Source organism: Bos indicus x Bos taurus, chromosome 18 (assembly GCF_003369695.1).
Source record: "Bos indicus x Bos taurus breed Angus x Brahman F1 hybrid chromosome 18, Bos_hybrid_MaternalHap_v2.0, whole genome shotgun sequence".
In the NCBI taxonomy this organism is placed as follows: Eukaryota; Metazoa; Chordata; class Mammalia; order Artiodactyla; family Bovidae; genus Bos; species Bos indicus x Bos taurus.
This window is the reverse complement of record NC_040093.1, coordinates 30,687,280-30,706,906: the sequence shown is the minus strand read 5'-3', so window position 1 is coordinate 30,706,906 and position 19,627 is coordinate 30,687,280. Positions and strand designations below refer to the sequence as shown.

Sequence of the window (19,627 nt, the reverse complement as noted above, 5' to 3'; positions counted from 1 at the left end):
TCCTCTCAAATTGGATCTTAAATTTGTTTTGTATCATTCGAGTAATGTTTAGTTTCATTCTTTGATAGAGTAATAATGATATACCAGCTTCCCCAACAAGGAAGAAGGAGATAGAGTCCTGAAATGTCCTAGTTTAGTGAGGGCCTTTGAAGAAAAGAGCAGATAGGTATCTTGATGCTTTGTGTGCAGTGGAGAGGGAGAAGGGGGATTATGCCCTGACTTAGAGCAACCTTTCCAGTTTAAAACTTTACCCTAATGGACATGAGGGCAGAGCCAGACTAGTAGACTGAATCTTATATATCACTTTTTTGCCTGATACAGGGATTCCTCTTTAAATTTCCTGGACTTCAGATGTAAAGCCACTCAGAATGGTATACGTTTATTATTAATTATTAGCCATTTCCATCTAAAGAGGTTTCAGAGACTTCATCCTGATGGCTCGGTTATAGAAAAGGGGACTGCAAAGATAGAGAACCGACTGTTGTATAGCTTCACTATATGTAGTTGTTAAAATTTTCTGACTTTTTTTTTTTTTTTTTTTTTAAGCTGAGACATGGTGATATTTGTTCCCTTCTTAGCTTTGAGAATGAATCTAATTGATAACCTAGAAGTCTAGCATTTAAAGCCAGGTGAGATTTTAAGTCACTATACAGTTCTTAGGGCTTCCCTGACTAGCTCAGTTGGTAAAGAATCTTCCTGCAATACGGGAGACCCCGGTTCAATTCCTGGGTCAGGAAGATTCGCTGAACAAAGGATAGGCTACCCAGTCCAGTATTCTTGGGCTTCGCTTGTGGCTCAGCTGGGAAAGACTCTCCAGTATTCTTGGGCTTCCCTTGTGGCTCAGCTGGGAAAGAATCCGCCTGCAATGTAGGAGACCTGGGTTCGATCCCTGGATTGGAAAGATCCCCTGGAGAAGGGAAAGGCTGCCCACTCTGGTATTCTGGTCTGGAGAATTCCATGGACTGTATAGTCCATGGGGTTGCGAAGAGTTGGACACGGCTGAGAGACTTTCACTTTCATACAGTTCGCTCATAATACAGATAACAACCCTAAGAGGGAAAGTGATTTACCCAAGGTCATGAATGTAGGACAAGTACATCTGCCTTTTTTTTTATTCTTCAGACTGACTCTGAATATTCTCTGGGTTTCATGGAATATCCTGCTGCATTTGGTTCTCTAACTAATGTACTTGATGTATGTACATTTGGTTTTTTAGATCTCTTTTAAGAGAAACACATCAGTGTATGTCACTAGAAAAATAAATTTTAAGAGACTACCTTACTGCTCTCTAGTGTTGTACACCTGTGCACTGGCATACCTTAAGTTTTCAGTGTATATTTGTCAGAATTTTTAAAAATATTTCCCCAAACCTTCAGGTTTGTTCAATGTGCGCAGTGTATCACTAGGCTCTGGTGTTGTTAATATTAAAGTTTGGTATCTAATACCAGGGGTGTTAGGATTTTAAGCTCATTCATCTCTTTCTTTATAATCCAGGACTTTTTTAGACTCCTTCAGTTTATTTCTCTGTGATAAGAACAGACTGTCCTTGGAGACAAATATTTGTCTGTCTGTTTTGCTTTTTGGCTGCACTGTGCAGCATGCAGGATCCTCGTTCTCTGAAAGTGAAAGTGTTAGTGGCTCAGTCGTGTCCGACTCTGTGCGACCCCATGGACTGTATAGCCCACCAGGCTTCTCTGTCCATGGGATTCTCCAGGCAAGAATACTGGAGTGGGTTGCCATACCCTTTTCCAGGGGATCATCCCAATCTACGTATCAAACCTGGGCCTCCCACATTGCAGGCAGATTCTTTACCATCTGAGCCACCAGGGAAGCGCCCCGCCCTAGTTCCCTGACCAGGAATCAAACCTGCACCTTCTATAGTGGAGCTTGGAGTCCCAACCCCTGGACCACCAGGGAAGTTCAGCATCTCTATTTTAGTATAGCTCAGTTGGACCACTGAAAGTTCAGAATTATTTCAGCCCACTGCTTTTTTAACTCTAGTATAACAAAACTCTGTCACATATTGTAAAGTATGCAAGATACTATATACATTCACAGATTATGATACAGAGCTGTAGTAATAGAGGACCCACTAATTGTTTTAGCATTTCTATTTTATTTGTGTCTTACAGCTTTCTACTTGTTTAATTTTTTGTTGTTGTTATAGGTATATTTTGAAACTATAAAGTAATAGTGACTTTGTTTTCTGTTGCAAGTAAATTTTATCTTTTAGTACATTCTTTTTCTTTCTGGCTTCCTGGTAGACAAGGCCTTTGATCCTTCTCCTTCTATTTCTTGTTTTCCTCTGTTTGTTTCCATATTTCTCAGGAGTAACCAAGTTAGCAGATTACTTCTTTTTATAACCTAATAGTAGTTCAAAGTAGCATTTTGTTTCTTTTATTGTTTAAACTTCTCTCTCTGTTCCTATAGGTATATATGTATATATCCTTTTTCTGTTTTTTAGATTTCTTTTATTCTGTTGGATAGCACTTTATTATTCATATTTTGTGTTATACTGTTTAGTCACTAAAGATATCTTATTTTTTCAGGTAACTTTCTTGATCTTTGTTCAAAAATGGCATATTGCCATTTATTAGTATTACTATTACTATACCTTTGGTACAGACATTGCTGAGTTTAAGCTGTTGACTTCTTATTTAATCTTGATCTTATAGGAGACACCATTGACCAGATAAAAATGGTCTTAATTTCTACTGAGTAGCCTTCATGAGTGAGTTTTGGGTTAAGCAGTGGCCATATGATCACTGAGACACCCTACAAAACCAGGAATTCATTCTGCTGTGTGTGTCCATTTCTCTCCTTCCCCGGCCCTTTTTTTCCTTTTGTCATACGTTGAGTTTGTCCATACCACCTAGAGTGATTGTTTTATATTGTTGCTACCCACGATAGAGGTGAAATTTTGGAACTTTCTTCTCGAGTCATGCAGCAAACGAAATTATTCTAAAGAATGAACCAGAAATTCTAATAGTAGAAAACTATGGGTATTTGAATAGTTTTGAGTTACATCAGCCTGCATTTAGGGTGAATAACGATTGTATTGTGGGTCAGTCACTGACCTTTCAGTCAGTGAAAGCAAATATGCTATGTCAATCACCTGGGGACCTTTTGAAATAAGGTCTCTGTCTCTCCAGACTTACTGAAAGTCTCTGGGATCTGTGCATTTTAAATCTCATCAGGTGATTTTAATGCCAACCAAGTTTTTGGGAACCACTGCTCAGGTAGAACAGCCCCCACATCCATAGGTGTACTTATTAGATGTTTTGTATATTTTATACTGTGTGTATAATTTATTCCTTTTTATAACATAATTATTTGTTCAAAGTGATAGACTTGCTGTATGTGCATCCCCAGCCTTTCTTATATTTTCAGTGATGAAACACTATAAGACCATGTTCAGTTCAGTCACTCAGTTGTGTCCGACTCTTTGTGACCCCATGAATCGCAGCACACCAGGCCTCCCTGTCCATCACCAACTCCCAGAGTTCACTCAGACTCACGTCCATTGAGTCAGCGATGCCATCCAGCCATCTCATCCTCTGTCGTCCCCTTCTCCTCCTGCCCCCAATCCCTCCCAGCATCAGAGTCTTTTCCAGTGAGTCAACTCTTCGCATGAGGTGGCCAAAGTACTGGAGTTTCAGCCTTAGCATCATTCCTTCCAAAGAAATCCCAGGACCACTGTAAACAGTCTTAATTCTGAGCTGCTTTTAGGAATATGGGCCTGGAGCAGGGCAAGGAGAAACTTTGGGCTCCTGACATAGTCACCCTTGGGAGACTAGAGAAATGAGAGAACAGAGAAATGAGGCATTAGGTTGCTGTATGCCAGCAAAGTATCATTCAGGCTATAGAAGGCAGAGAGGGATAGCTCATGCTTGGGAGGCTGCCTCCAGTGCATACTGTGGCACTAGGGTGCTGACAGCCAGAAAAACTTTGTCTTCTGTTTCGTGTATAAATTTCCAATGAGTGAAATAAACAGACTACTCTTAATGAGGGGCTTAAATTTTCTCCATTTACTATTTTCCTTTGCTAGAATGTTTCTCTCTACTATAGTTTGTCTGGCAAGATCCATCTCATCCTTTAAGATCTAGCTTTAGCAATTTCTCTTTAAAGCCCATGTTCACCAGCTTAAGCCATCCTTTTTGCCACGAGGTGGAAAGTATGTGTTAACCTCTGATAGCACACACTGTATAGCTATTTGTTCTCTTTGTCTCCCTGTCAGATGAGGAGCTCTCTGAGAAGAGAGCTATGCAGTTAGGACTTTTCTAAAAATTTTTAGGTAATTAAAAGGGAAGTTCATTTCTGTGTACCCAGCATCAGTGCCTTTTGGTAAAATAATTATTATTGGTTTAGCACTTATTGTTCTTTGTAGCAAAAGAACTCTTTCACCTCCTATAGTTGTTTTGCTGTTGCCGTTACAAATATTTTATTATGTATGTATTTCCTACATTTGAAACTCTCCTTAGATTTTTTTTCAAGTAGCTATTAGAGTAATTGTTTTGACTATATCTTTTAATATTAACACATGGGGAGGATTGTTAAAAACTGGGATGCTCTTGACCTTTATTACTTAAGAGATACAATTTTGTTTCCCTTTTAATTTCCTCTGTCTCCTCCCCTAAATGCCCCAGCTGTTCTTTTTAAAGTTAACGGTATATAACAGGGAAGAGAAAAGTATACATGTGACTGAGTAGGTGAGTGCTACTTCAGATAAAGGCTGCTTCTGACCATCCTGAAATAAATGGTCACTGATATTTTTCTGCTTCTCAGATTGAGTCATCCCTTCCACCCAGCTCCTTCCCATTCTTTTCTGTAGTCTGCAGCTTTCCCGGTACTCAGTATTTATGGGCCACGATACTTCACTTTATCTTCAGCTGTCAGATAAAATGATGATGTATATATTTCTAGGAACAGTAGAGTAAAATAGTTATTTTACGTTCCTATTTTGATTTTTTCAACTTTTGTTCCAAAGGGGTAAATTATTTTTGGCTAGTGTTATGCAATCCAGTAAGTCAGCTTTTCCTTTCACTCTCAGGAGAGACTGGTTACTTATTTATAATTCATTTTTTCCCTTTGTCATAATGGCTCTTAGTATCCTCTGCAGTCAGAATGGCTACAGTCCAAGGGGTGGCAAAGAGTCAGACTTGACTGAGCAGGTACACCCACGCCCCACAGTGCAGATACTGGATTCGGTTTTTCATTCTCCTAGTATGAAAACATTCTTGTGATTTAGAGATCTAGAAAAGAGAAAGCTACGAAGTGTCTCTTTTCTTCTCTGTCTTCTAATGATGTCTGATGTTTTGTATTGAGCAGTCTGAAGGCAAGTTGTTAGGTGACCTCCATGTTAGATTGTTTCAAAATTGCTGTGGCTTGTGGAAGCTCAGTGGGGAGTTGGGGCTGCTGTTTCCTGCCAAGAGTGTAGACGGTCTTCTGATCTGCTCCAAGAAATAAATTGGGGTTTTTAGCAGTCAGTTGTCCCTTGTAGAAAACAGTAGTGTATTAAACAAAAGTTTTGGTGATTTTATTTGTAAAGTGGACTTCTGGAAATTATCCTTCTGTACTGTCTTATTCTCAGTGCACATGCCTTATTCTTAGTACATGTATATTTTATAATAACCAGTCTCCCCAAATGACTATGCAGTGGTGTGAGTATGAAAGATTATTTTGGTAGTTTCCCTTTGAGAAATAACCTGACACATTTGCTATGAAGCCATATTATCAGGTGATAAATTACTAAGCCTTAACATCTTCAAAAATTAGTGTATTCACAATTAGCTTTTATTTTTGTGGCAGTATTTTTAAAATCTAAACCTTACTTGTTTTGTCAGGGCTTACTTTTTTATTTTTGCGAAATGACAAACATAGCAGTGAAGGATATAAATTCATATAGTTAAGCTTCCACTTAGCATACGAACAGTGTTTTGTTTTTTATGTTCTCTTCCTGCTTTTGTCATGTGCAGGAACCATTTATATACATGTTCCATAAGACAGTGACACTAGTATTAAATGTCTGTTGCTTACCTAACACTGTTTTGTGCTCATTGCTATAGAATATTCAGAAGTGAAAGGCATAGTTCCTGCCCTTGACAAGCTAATAATCTATTAGGGGAAAGACAGATACACAGAACAGTGTATTCAAATAAATAAACAAGATAACAAAAGCAAAATAAATCAGAGTCAGTCTCCACTAGTCAAGGTTGAGAAATCTTTGAATAGGGGATGACTTGGAAAAGGAAATGGCAACCCATCCAAGTATTCTTGCCTGGAGAATCCCAGGGACGGGGGAGCCTGTTGGGCTGCCATCTATGGGGTCGCGCAGAGTCGGACACGACTGAAGCGACTTAGCAGCAGCAGCAGCAGACCTGGAGGAGACAGGACAATAGGCACTTGTGTGTAAGATGCACCAAAGGTGAGGTTGGATGGTTTGAAAGGATGGTAACAAATCTTACAGAGCTCTAGGAGCGAAGCCAAAGGGGTTGATTGAGTAACCCTCAGTCCTCATGCGTTTTTGTGCCTCATTTCAGGAGGATTTAGTCCGGCAGCAATATGCTAGACAGACTAGTAAGAGGCCTGGGAGGCTGTTCTGTTCTTTTGACTCTTTCTCTTTCATTCCTGGATTTGATCAGTCACCAGATTTCTGTCAACTACCTTGATTCTAAAGGTAATTAGTAGTTTATCAGAGAAGTAATTTTTGTGGGGAAAATTTATCTAAGGTTTGTGATTAGAATTCTAAGAAACTGAAAGGTCATGTATTCGGCTAACGTGTTCGTTTGCCTTTTGGGGTGACCTATAAAGATATAGAAGAGCACAGTAGCCAGGTTTTGCCCATGTTGTTTTATTTAATTTTTACAACAGCCAGTGAAGTGGGTACCATTATTATCTTTGTTTTGTAGGAAGGAAAATAAGGCACAGAAGGGTAGCATGTTTGACTCCAGGTCACACTCCTAGTAGGTGGAAGAACCAGAAATGGGATTCAGGTCTCTGGCAGGAAAGCCTAGCTCTTAATGACTATTCCATTCTATTTCTCTCCCCGCCCCCCCCTTTTTTAGTATGGAACAAGCATTTTCCTCATATGAGGATTATATTAAAACATGATTTTTAATATCTGTGTGATACTGTTTTATGGATGTGTCATCATTTACCAAATTAAACTTTCCCCTGTTGTAATTTTAGGTTGTTTATAATTATTCACTCTGATTAACAATGTCCTTATAATCTCTGATTATTTCTGAGCATAAAATCTGAAGCTAAATTATTGGATCACAATTTGAATATTAAAAATTCTTGACTCATATCACCAGTTACCTTGCTGATTTTTTTTTTTCTAGTTTACTTAGAATATTATATTAGTTTCAGGTGTGCAGCATAGTGATTCGATATTTTTTTAGATTGCACACCATACAAAGTTAATATTTTTTGTTCTTTGTAACATTTATTTTATAACTGGTGGTTTGTACCTCTTAGTCTTGTTCACCTGTGTCATCCACCCCCAGCTCACCTCCTCTCTGGCAACCACTAGATTGTTCGCTGTATCTGAGTTACCTTGCTGTTTTCACTGGGTTGAGAGTTATCCTTTAAAATAGTCTTAAGAAAAAAAAAATAAATTAAAAATAAAATAAAATAGTCTTAAGGTTTAATAGAGGTACAGTGCTGTCACATTGTTTTAATTTGTATTCTTCTTAATGTTTAGACTTAGTTGTTTTTTTGTTTTTTTTATTCATCTACCATTTGTATTTCTTTGAGTGATGTACTTGTGTCCTTTTCCCAGCCTTCTTTTTTGGTATTTGCCTTTTTCTTACAAAATTTATAACTACTAATATATTAAGGGTATTATTATTAATCTTTTGTCATATATGCTGTAGATATGTTCTTTTTGGTCATTTTATTCAACATATTTTTGTTTTTACAGTTTTGGGGGTGTTTTTTAAGCTTCAAGGTGGTCAAAATTTCAACAGTTTCCTCTATGCTCTCCTATTATTTAGGAATCTTAAACATAAAGCCTTCCTCATTCTGAGATCAGAAGACCATTTACCTGTATCTTTTTCAACTTTGGTTTTCAGATTTGGCTTGTGGGATCCCAGATCCCCAGCCAGGGATCAAACCTGAGGCCTTGGCAGTGAGAGCATGGAGTCCTAACCACTGGACCACCAGGGAATTCCCATTTCTTTTTTGTTTCTGTTAATGTCTCCTTATCTCTTAGAACAGAATATATTCCAGGTGGATCAAAGGTGTAACTTATTGTAACTTAAATACTCTACTCATTTATAGTTTTTCTGGCACCTTTTATCAAAATAATCCTCTTTCCTTCCTGATTTAATTTTTAAGTATTTATTTGGCTCTGCTAGGTCCTAGTTGTGGTACTCAGGATCTTTTTTGTGGTGAAACTCTTCAGTGTGGCACATGGAATCTAGTGCCACACAGTTTCCTGACCAGGGATGGAACCTGGGCCCCTGCCTTGGGAGTTCTGATTCTTAACCTCTGGACCACCAGGGAAGTCCTCCCCAAGTAATTTTAAACTGACAGCTTTATATATGCTACGAGTTGTTTCTGGATTCTCTATTCTGTTTATATTGGCTGGCTGTGATAGTGACAGTACTACACTATATTACTTATTGTGTTAATACTGTATTATTTACTGTGTTAATATTTGGAAATAAAGGGTGGCCTTGATTTTTCAAAAATTTTATCACTATCCTCAATATCTTGTTTATTTTTCAGCCAGATTTTGAAAATTATATGAACTAGGAATAATTAACATCTTGATGTTTGGCCTTTCTGATCATGGATATAGGATAGCGGTGTGCCTATTGAGTGACGTCTTTTATGCCTCCTAGAAGAGTTTTGTGATCTTCAAAAAGGTCTGCAAATTTTGAATTGAGGTTGTGTTAAGAATGTTGTAAGTTTATATTTCTATATGTTTTTCTGAATTTCCTATTTATTAAATAATAGGTATATATAATTTTGTTTATTTATAACTCATCTTGTTCCACAAAGAAATTGAAGAAATGTATAGAAAATATAAATAGTAAATGATATAAATTCAAAACCCCAGAAAATACAAATTAGAATAAAAAGTTATTACATAGTTTGAGAGGGAAAAGATTCATAAAGTTGTGGCCAGCTAAAATAATGGTAACATGATCCTGTTACATAGGTCTCAGAATGTAAGAAAAAAATTCCTTAGTTGAAACAAAGCTTTTCCAAGCAGGTAACTCGAAATTTCTTCCATGTATACTTTAGTGTAAGTCAAGGGCATAATGTCAAAATAAAACTTGGTGAGAGCAGTTCTGTAAGGAATAAGACCAAGTGACCCAAGTATACCCAGCTTTCTGGTGGTCTGGCATAATTTTATAATTTTAACCCATAATTTAATGGGTTAAAGCCTAGAATAGAATGCTGAATTCCACAAAGAGGTCAAGTCAGATAAGGACAGAAAAGTCTCCTTTGGGTTTACCAGTTAAGGGCCATTACTGGCTTCAGAGCAGTTCAATTGAGTATTGGGGAACAGAAACCAAACTGGTGAACTGAGGTGTGGAAGAGATGTTAAGGAATAGAGACAGCTACTGTGGGGTTGATCAAGGAGGAATACAGAGACAGCAGATGTTAAGTTGTCAAGTGGGGTTAAGGGGAATTTTAAGAGAAAAAGATTTGAGCAATAGAGAGCTGATACAGCACTGACAGGCAAGAGGGGAAGAGCTGACCCAGCAGGTTCCCTTAGGATGCAGGTCAGGTTGGTGGTGTAGGAGCATAGGCAGACTTCTGGATACTTTGTGGAGAGTCTGGGCCTGTGTACCCTCCCACTCAACCAGTCAGCGTGTGTTTTTTTTTCCACGGTGAGAGAATAGTGGTGAGCAAGAGGTACTCAGATACCAGTTTTCCTCTCTTGCAGGTTCCTCACCCTCATATGCCAGTTTCACCCTGCCTCAGTCTAAGGGAACCCCATCTTGCCCCATCTTCTACCCATAAGTTGATCTGATCGAATGATTTTTTTTTTTCTTAATTAATACTCCCAAGCTTCAGTTTTTCACCAAGATGGTAGAGGGTACAGGGAAGGATCTGTTCTTCAGAATTCCATTTTTTGTGTGCTACTGCAACCCAGAGGACTAATCCATTTTGCCAAGCTCATTTGGTTGGTTAGGGATGATGAGGATTTAGAGTCTGGGTTTCTTTCTTTTATTTTAGCTGTGCCACACGGCTTGCAGGATCCCAATTCCACTGGGCCATAGCAGTGAGAGCACTGAGTCCTAGCCCCTGGACTGCCAGGGAATTCCCCAGGTTTCTTTATTCCTTATCCAGTGCCACTGAGTTGAAGGTGATAGCCAGACACTCACAGAAGAGAGAGATCCTTTAGGCATTGAAACAGAGGAATTGCACATGTGGACTTAGAAGACCTCTGGGTTGAGACAACTGAAGTAAAAAATAAAAAGGTTCATGAGCTGAATGACTACAGAGAAAGGAACAGAGTCTTGATGTTGCTCAGAGCAGCTGGGGGAAGAGCTCTCAGAAACAAGGGAGAGACCTAGGAAAACAGGAACCAAGAGAGAAGAGAGGCTGATGAAGGAGGAATCAGCTTCATGCTGTTAGATGCCAAAGAAAAATTGAGTTTGAGGATGAGGGGAAGACCTTCAGGTTGGCTGGTGTGGTTCCTGGTGAATGGTGCTTGTGTATCAAGCAAGACTGGAGAGGGTTGAGTTGGGAGTGGAGTCCTTTTTAGTAAGGTATTTAGTAAAGTATTTAAAACACCACAAAGCCATATAGAAATGTATGTAAATTTTATATATATAGTTTCATCTATATTTAAAAATACATCTCTAAGAGGAAAATAGCATCAAAGTACTAGGTGATTAGGTGTAGAAATTGTGAACAATTTTTTTTAAGTCCTATTTGTGCTTCATTTTTCAGACTTCTATAAATAAGCTAATATATTTTGATAATCTAAAAGAGTTTTGTCCAGAGGTTAATGTAAACTTGTTCTTAATGACATTGGTCCACTAGAAGATTTGACAGAACCTAGAAAGCACACCTGACTCAAGTAAGCAGAGAGGCCAAGAATATGACAGACTCAACAGAAACTGAGTGGAAAGCGGGAGGCACAGCTGAGCCCGTGGAGGAGGGAAAGGATGGATCCAAACCACTAATGGGGTGAAACAGCTAGGATAGCACAGTCTCCAGGGAGTGGGGAGAGAGACCCCCGCCAGCCTGTTAGGCGAGTTACTGACTGGTAGACTCCTTCCCTTCCACCCCCACCCCCCACCCCCAGAGGAAGTAGAGGATCCACTCCTGGAAGGCATGCCCTGGGACTTCCAAGCTGTGAATGGGAGAGGCTGGTGGCTTGCTACTTTGTGTCTGATTTTTCTCTGTAAAAATAGAACTTACTGCTATAAGACCCTGAATAGATGGTGATGTTCATGGACCTTATGCCATGTGTTTATTCATGATGAGAGGGTACTCTTGTCAGCTCAACTCCCAGGCAGCATAATTGGTTTCAATTTGATTCCTTTGCACCAATTCTCTTTCTGCCTGGTTTATAATTCCACAACCTCTTTTGGGTTGGACTTGGTTATTTACAAGCGATTGCTAGTATTTTAAGTTTTCAAATTCATGGCAGAGACAAGATGGGTTTTTCATTGTTCTTCAGATTGTTGTGTGCTACAAAATCTCACTGAGCTCAGAGATTAAATGCTTTTCCTCCACCAGTTTTATTGTTGAGGATATCTGAATAGCCTGGGTTATGTAGTGATTCTGTGGCAGGGCCAGCATTAGCATTTACAGCGTGTGAAATTTTTTGTTTTTTGATACTTTTCCAAGAATGTTTCCATCATGGGTGGGGCATTCTTTTCTCTGTTCCTAACTCCAGCATTGAAGTTATCATCATCTGTTGGGGTATTGATTTCAGACCATCATGGCCTAGGAAGTTTTTTGTGGGGGGGTGGGAAATGAGGAAAGTAATAGTATAAAGTAGTGCATCTCAGACTTTAATATATGACACCATTCGGGGATCTGTTAAATTGCAAGTTGTAATTCTGTGAGTCAAGGATAGAGCCTGAAATTCTGTTTTTAGAAGTTCTGAGGTTAAGCCAGTGTTCCTGGTCCTCAGTAGCACCTAGCCACTTGTGGCCGTTGAGAATTTACCATGTGACTGGTTCAAATTGAGATTTACTATAAAATTTATACCAGATTTCAAAGGCTTATTTAAAAAAAAAGAAGGTACAGTATCTCAACTTTTTTTATTGATTTCATCTTGAAATGATACTATTTTGGATATATTGGGTTAGATTACTAAAATTGATTTTGTCTGTTTCTTTTTACTTTGAAATATGGCTACTGGAAAAATTTGAATTATATGTATGTAGCTCACGTTTCTATTGGATGGTTCTAGTATAGAACATTCTTATCCCAAGAATGATATGTCTGAACAGTAGTGATTATATAAAAGAAATTATAGCTAGGATCATGCCTAAAGTAGTTTTTCACTATCAGAAATATAAATAAAATCTTATAAAAATGCTAGCACATTCATGCTCAGACATTTTTCATTTATAGGCAAATTATAAAGCACTTCACAAATGTCCCTTGACCCTCATGTTCTGTGGTAGCATTTTGTTATATTTGTCCTGTTAATGGAACAGATAGTAAGAGGTCTTTGCATCGAGCATTGTAGTATACTCTTGGTTGTTGAATACAAGGGGCTAAGGAAAGTAGGTAATGGCAGAACAAATCAGGGAAACCCAGTAACCCACAAGGTTTTCCATTAGGCTTGGTTTTGTTCTATGCAGATAGTGAGGTTTGCTGAATCAGTCCAAATACGTAGGGTTGCTTCAACCCTGGCTTTTTCCCTCAAAGAGTTTTAACAAACCCACTGGGGAAACAGATTATTTTGAGAAAAATTTAAGTGCATAATAGTGTGGTTGTTTTATCAGCAGATACATTCAAGGAAAAATAATGGCTTAAAGACCAACCAGTCATGAATCTAAATAGATTATCTGGGGTCAGTACATCTCTCCTCTTTGCAAATACACAGATACACTTTGTTGAAGAAATCAAGCACTGTTCTTTATGAATCAAGTAAATCTCAATTTTCAGTGCTTAGAAAGCATATGTGATTTCCATTGACAACCAAATGAGTGTAGTCTTAATATTTTGTCATTCAGGACCATCCAGTCTATGGCCAGAACCAACACATCTTTCTCCTCTTTCTGTTCTTTCCTCTATTGTAGGCTTTTTAAGCATGTGTGTGCACACATGCACCATGTTGCCTTTAAAAGTCCTGCCCATCTTGATCTCACACCTGGCCAAACCTACCTTCTTTGACCTTGAGCCATTGTACCTATTCTCTGTTTTGTTAGACAGTAACTCCTAAAACGCAGGATCAAGTCTGCATAATCTTGGTCTTTGTACTACCTTGCAGGTGGTCCTGACTTAAGGAGCCTTCTCTGACTGCTATTACGGATAGTGTTAAGGTACCTGAATTGAAGAGACGGGTCTCTGATAGGCATGGCAGAAGCTTTGTTTAAGATGAGAGCAAGAATACAAAACACTTTAAATTTTAATTTTGAATTAACCTTTTATATACTTATTGGTTTTGTTAAGTCAGTTTATTGATAGGAATTGGACATTGCACAGACTCATTTTACTCTTAGATACCTAGGTATTCTCAGCACTCAGAAGATGTAAGAGCCAGAAACTATAAATCAGAGAGAAACTGATTTTTCTATTTTCTATTATGTATTCAGTTAGCATTTATTGTGTTCTTAATAACCTAGGCACAGTGCTAAAGGGTAAAAACTACTTGTTATATACATGGTCTCTGTCCTCAACAAACTTATGGTCTTACAGAGAAGAGAAATACATGAATGTATTTCAGGTATGAGATGATGATATGAGACAGGAAGTGGAGGTGTGTGGTAGCTACAAGCAGGGCCATTGGACTCCGGATTCAAGTTCTGACTCTGGCTCAGAGAAAAAGAAGAGCATGGTGAAAAGGCATTCCGATGACTTGTTTTCTAAGGGAGAATTTAGCTAAAAACAGATCGTCTGCCAGATGTAAGAAATGTGTAAGATGTAAACCAGTTTTGTAATAACTTTAATATCAAATATCCAGACAGAGTTGAATCCCGTTGTCTCATGGCATTTTTAAATAACATTTGTTGGTTTGAAACAATACAAACAAGATCCATAGATTGTGGTTGCTGTATCTCTTAAGCTTCTTTTGTCTGTATCAGGGTTTCTCAACCTCTGCACTTACTGACATTTGGGGACCAATAATTCTTTGTTGTGAAAGACTCACCTGTGCAGAGGAGGATGCTTAGTAACCTCTCTGGCCTCTATCCACTAGATAGCACTAGATACTGGTAGCTTACCTGCACAAGTAGTGACAACCGGAAACATGTCCAAGTCAAGTTGGGTCGCTCAGTCATGTCCGACTCTTTGCGAACCCATGGACTGCAGGATGCCAGGCTTCCCTGTCCATCACCAACTCCCAGAGCTTGCTCAAACTCATGTCTATCTAGTTGGTGATGCCATCCAACCATCTCACCCTCATCTCGTCCCCTTCTCCTCCTGCCTTCAATCTTGCCCAGCATCAGGGTCTTTTCTAGTGAGTCAGTTTTTCACATCAGGTGGCCAAAGTATTGGAGCTTCAGCATCAGTCCTTCCAATGAATATTCAGGACTGATTTCCTTTAGGATTGACTGGTTGAATCTCCTTGCAGTCCAAAGGACTCTCAAGAGTCTTCTCCAACTCCACAGTTAAAAAGCATCAGTTCTTTGGTGCTCAGATTTCTTTATAGTCCAACTCTCACATCCATACATGACTATTGGAAAAACCATAGCCTTGACTAGACGGACCTTTGTTGGCAAAGTAATATCTCTGCTTTTTAATATGCTGTCTAGGTTGGTCAAAACTTTTCTTCCAAGGAGCAAGTGTCTTTTAATTTCATGACTACAGTCACCATCTGCAGTAATTTTGGAGCCCAAGATAAGAAAATCTGTCACTGTTTCCACTGTTTCCCCATCTATTTGCCATGAAGTGATGGAACCGGATGCCATGATCTTCATTTTTTGAACGTTGAGTTTTAAGCCAGCTTTTTCACTCTCCTCTTTGACTTTCATCAAGAGGCTCTTCAATTCCTCTTCACTTTCTGCCATAAAGGTGGTGGTATTTGCATATCTGAGGTTATTTGATATTTCTCCCAGCAGTCTTGATTCCAGCTTGTGCTTCATCCAGCCTGGCATTTCGCATGATATACTCTGCATATAAGTTAAATGAGCAGGGTGACAGTATACAGCCTTGACGTACTCCTTTTGTAATTTGGAATCAGTCCGTTGTTCTATGTCCAGTTCTAACTGCTTCTTGACCTGCATACAGATTTCTCAGGAGGCTGGTCAGGTGGTCTGGTCTCCCGTCTCTTTAAGAATTTTCCACAGTTTGTTGTTATCCACACAGTCAGAAACATGTCCAGGCCTTGCCAAATGTCTCCTGGCATAAGAACCACTGATCTGTAGGTTCTCCCTGTATCCTTCACATCTTTTTTTTCTTCCTGTTGATTTCTTTACAGAAGACAATGAGTAGTTATGCCTGCAGTTTCCTTTAGTTTGGGTTTCATGAATTTCATCCCTGAAGTGTAAATTAATATCCTCTGTCACCAATTTCCTGTTAATTGGTAGTTGGATCTAGAGGCTTGATTTAAGATTTTTTTGTTTTGTCTTAAAAGACTACTTTGTAGATAGTATTCCCTTCTTCTACCAAGAGGTGCATAATATCTGTTGTCTTTTTGTAATATTAACAAACATTGGTGGTCCTTTTTTGTTTTAAAATGTATGTTTTTGTTTAGATAAATTTTATTTTAAATAACAATCTGTGTTCTCCCTTAATAAAGGAAGGGGAAATGGAAGGTGAGGCGGTTGAAGCCATTGTGGAAGAGTCTGAAACTTTCATTAAAGGAAAGGAGAGAAAGACTTACCAGAGACGCCGGGAAGGGGGCCAGGAAGAGGACGCTTGCCACCTTCCCCAGAACCAGACTGATGGTGGTGAGGTGGTCCAGGATGTCAATAGCAGTGTACAGATGGTGATGATGGAACAGCTGGATCCTACCCTTCTTCAGATGAAGACTGAAGTCATGGAGGGTGCAGTCGCTCCAGAAGCAGAGGCTGCCGTGGACGATACCCAGATTATAACCTTGCAGGTTGTAAATATGGAGGAACAGCCTATCAACATAGGAGAGCTTCAGCTTGTACAAGTACCTGTTCCTGTGACTGTACCTGTTGCTACCACTTCAGTAGAAGAACTTCAGGGGGCTTATGAGAATGAAGTGTCTAAAGAGGGCCTTGCAGAAAGTGAACCTGTGATATGTCACACCTTACCTTTGCCTGAAGGGTTTCAAGTGGTAAAAGTGGGGGCCAATGGAGAGGTGGAGACCCTAGAGCAAGGGGAACTTCCGCCTCAGGAAGATCCTAGTTGGCAAAAAGACCCAGACTATCAGCCACCAGCCAAAAAAACAAAGAAAACCAAAAAGAGCAAACTGCGTTACACAGAGGAGGGCAAAGATGTGGATGTGTCTGTGTATGATTTTGAGGAAGAGCAGCAGGAGGGTCTGCTGTCAGAGGTTAATGCAGAGAAAGTGGTTGGTAACATGAAGCCTCCAAAGCCAACAAAAATTAAAAAGAAAGGTAAAATAAGTTTATCCATTATATTCTCAAAACCATTTTGGGATAAAGCACATAACAGTACATATGTAGATTATTTTATATTAAATGGATTTATTTTTTAAAGATTGTGATATGGTGTCAATTTTTTTAGCCAGTCTAAAAGAAGTGTTTTCAGATTGAGTACTTTAAGTCCTGAAAAGAAAGAAATCTATTGGTAGCATGAGATAATTATGACTAAATATGACTTAATTGGGTTTAGTTATAAAAAGCTAACAAAATATATCTGTAGAAGTTTAAGCTTAGGATTAATCTTAAAAATTTTGAAACCCTGCAACAAGTAAGTGTTTTATTTTGCATATAGGTGTAAAGAAGACATTCCAGTGTGAGCTTTGCAGTTACACATGTCCACGGCGTTCAAATTTGGATCGGCATATGAAAAGTCACACTGATGAGAGACCACATAAGTGCCATCTCTGTGGCAGGGCATTCAGAACAGTCACCCTTCTGAGGAATCATCTTAACACACACACAGGTAGGTGCTGGATAAACATGTTGGGGACTACAGCTTAGCAAAGGCTTAAACTTGAGTTTTAAATATCTTCTAAGCTGATTCCAGTGGGAGTAAAAGTGGTAAGACTTCTTTGTTCTTTCTTTGATACCCTTTTTGTAATCTTAATTTATTGTAAGCAAGTGGACTTATGGGCAAATATAAAGAAAATTTATGGGAAATAATCCAAATTATGTAAGGATGGTGATTCAGATAAAGATTTTCTGTGGTAGTTAACCAACCTATGATATTTCCAATCTATAATATTTCCTGAGGGACATCACCATTGTGTTGCTAAAGTTTTAACAACACTGACAAAAACTAACCCCCCAAAATCCCAGGCAACAATTGCCAGGCACTATGAGGAAGAACATTAGGAATAGAAATGTGTCCTCTGTAAAAACCATGGTTTCTGGTTGTTTTACCTCAAAGAATAAGCCATAGTTCATAAACCCAGAATGAAAAATTTAAGACACTGTCCCAGCATTTCAAACATTTGTTCATTCATGGTCCACACATACTTAATATTCTAATATTAGCTTCGTGTAGACTGTGGTCAGGTTCTGGAGTCACTAAAGGGGAGAACTGTGGGCTGAAGCTCTCCTGAGACTCTCTTCTGGGTTCTTACACACTTATGGTGTTGATAATTGGCTCCAAGTGCAAATAGAAACTTCTCTCACCTGATTCTTCATGCAGAATAGCTTTCTTCTATCCAGATTCTCCACCTCATTTATATGACGACTCTTGTTTTCTCTGATGTGTTGGTTGTCTGATGAACATGATCAAGTAAGGGTTGGCCTATAAGCAGTATGCTGTGCAGTAGTGTATTTGTTAATGTGACTTAGTCACTTCTCACCAACTCCCTAGTTTCTACCCAGACTCTTGACGATGATAATATGTTTTATTTGGTAGTTTGAAAATCCTAGGGAAAAGGCAGAAGACTGGATAAAAGCAGCTGAACACATTATAGGACTGCCAAAATGGGAGTGCCTTGATGTGGGCACTGTGTCATGGTCAAGTCCTCAGCTTTGAAAATAAGAAATTTGGCTATTTACGAGTGATTTGGCAGGACTAATTCATACTAACCAAACCCTCAAGAGTCAGGAGCATAACAGAACATCAGTTTATGGTGAAGAATGCACCTTTTTATTTTGTAGATGCAATAGTATTGCATCCTAGGGGGCACCCTTGCCTATGTCCAGATGCTGCAGCAATTGAACGGTGTCCTGGTGGGCGTGGACCTTGAGCAGAGGGACATAGTTGGTCATGTGGTACAACCTGATGAAAATTCATGTCCCACAGCGGTGTCTGCTTGTTTCCTAATTGCCATGCTTAGGTCTATCGGAGGCAGGCCTCTTTCTCCCCCTTTGGTAATGCTAGGTAAACATTGGAAATTCTTTGTTTTCAGCTTACCGTGTCCTAATAGGAATTGATGTTGCTTTCCTTCTCTTGTTAATTGTTGTTTTACTTACCTATCTGTATCTCCAGACTGTACATTTTTCATACATAAGAACTCTGTCCTTCACTCTTAATCCTCAGTGTAACTAAAGAAGCAAACTGAATAAAAACATTCTTTGAAATTTTCTAATAATTGCTGTCATATCCAAACACATTGCCCTCTCCAGTATTCTCAATCTCTGGGAAAATCATTTCTACAAATGGCTGGTCCCATTTATAACATTGTGAGTCTTCCTGATTCCATTCTCAAAGGTAGCCTGCCTTTGATTTTGGTGTTTGAGATGACCTTGCTGTTCACTTCTTACCCACGATTACAGATGGTGATGATAATAACCTATGAAAACAGTACTGTGTTCTGCTGTCAGCTTTATCTCTTTGTTGTGAATATTACTTGGTCATAATATTTCAAGTGCAGTGTTCAGAATATAAAGTGGCTAGAGAAGATCTTCTAAAGTCATGTTACATTATGAGGCTACTATGGGAAGACATATTAAAAACAATAAGATTGTCTCAGTGAAAGGAAAAATAAAACAAGAAAAAAACCAAGAAATATAGAAGATATAAGTGAAAGTGAAGTCGCTCAGTCGTGTCCGACTCTTTGCGAACCCGTGGACTATAGCCTACCAGGCTCTTCTGTCTATGGGATTTTCCAGGCAAGAATACTGGAGTGGGTTGCCATTTCCTTCTCCAGGAGATCTTCCCAACCCAGGGATTGAACCCAGGTCTCCCACATTGTAGGCAGATGCTTTACCGTCTGAGCCACGAGGGAAGTCCATAGAAAATATAGTATTAGTTCAAAAAATATTTAAATATTCCATGAGTTAACATTCAGATCACAGAATATTAGATATGGATATTTGAAAACAGTCTATTTAAATCACATAACATAAAAGGCAATATACTTTTAAAGCCTTTGGTAAATCTCTACCTTATGAAACCAAATTAAAATAGAAAACATGTT

General features: G+C 38.8%; 1 protein-coding gene across 6 annotated transcripts in view; it reads left to right on the top strand.

The window, feature by feature from the left end:
• CTCF (CCCTC-binding factor) overlaps positions 1-19,627 on the top strand; it is a 45,688-nt gene that overhangs the window by 9,328 nt on the left and 16,733 nt on the right. For 5 of the 6 annotated variants that reach the window (XM_027516250.1, XM_027516253.1, XM_027516255.1 and 2 more), the window contains 2 exons: positions 15,893-16,682; positions 17,023-17,193. In XM_027516250.1, coding sequence (XP_027372051.1) covers positions 15,902-16,682; positions 17,023-17,193 — 952 coding nt within the window. In that variant the 5' untranslated portion in view covers positions 15,893-15,901. Of the gene's footprint in view, positions 1-8,733; positions 8,874-15,892; positions 16,683-17,022; positions 17,194-19,627 lie in introns of all 6 variants that reach the window. The other variant, XM_027516252.1, reaches the window with a different exon arrangement.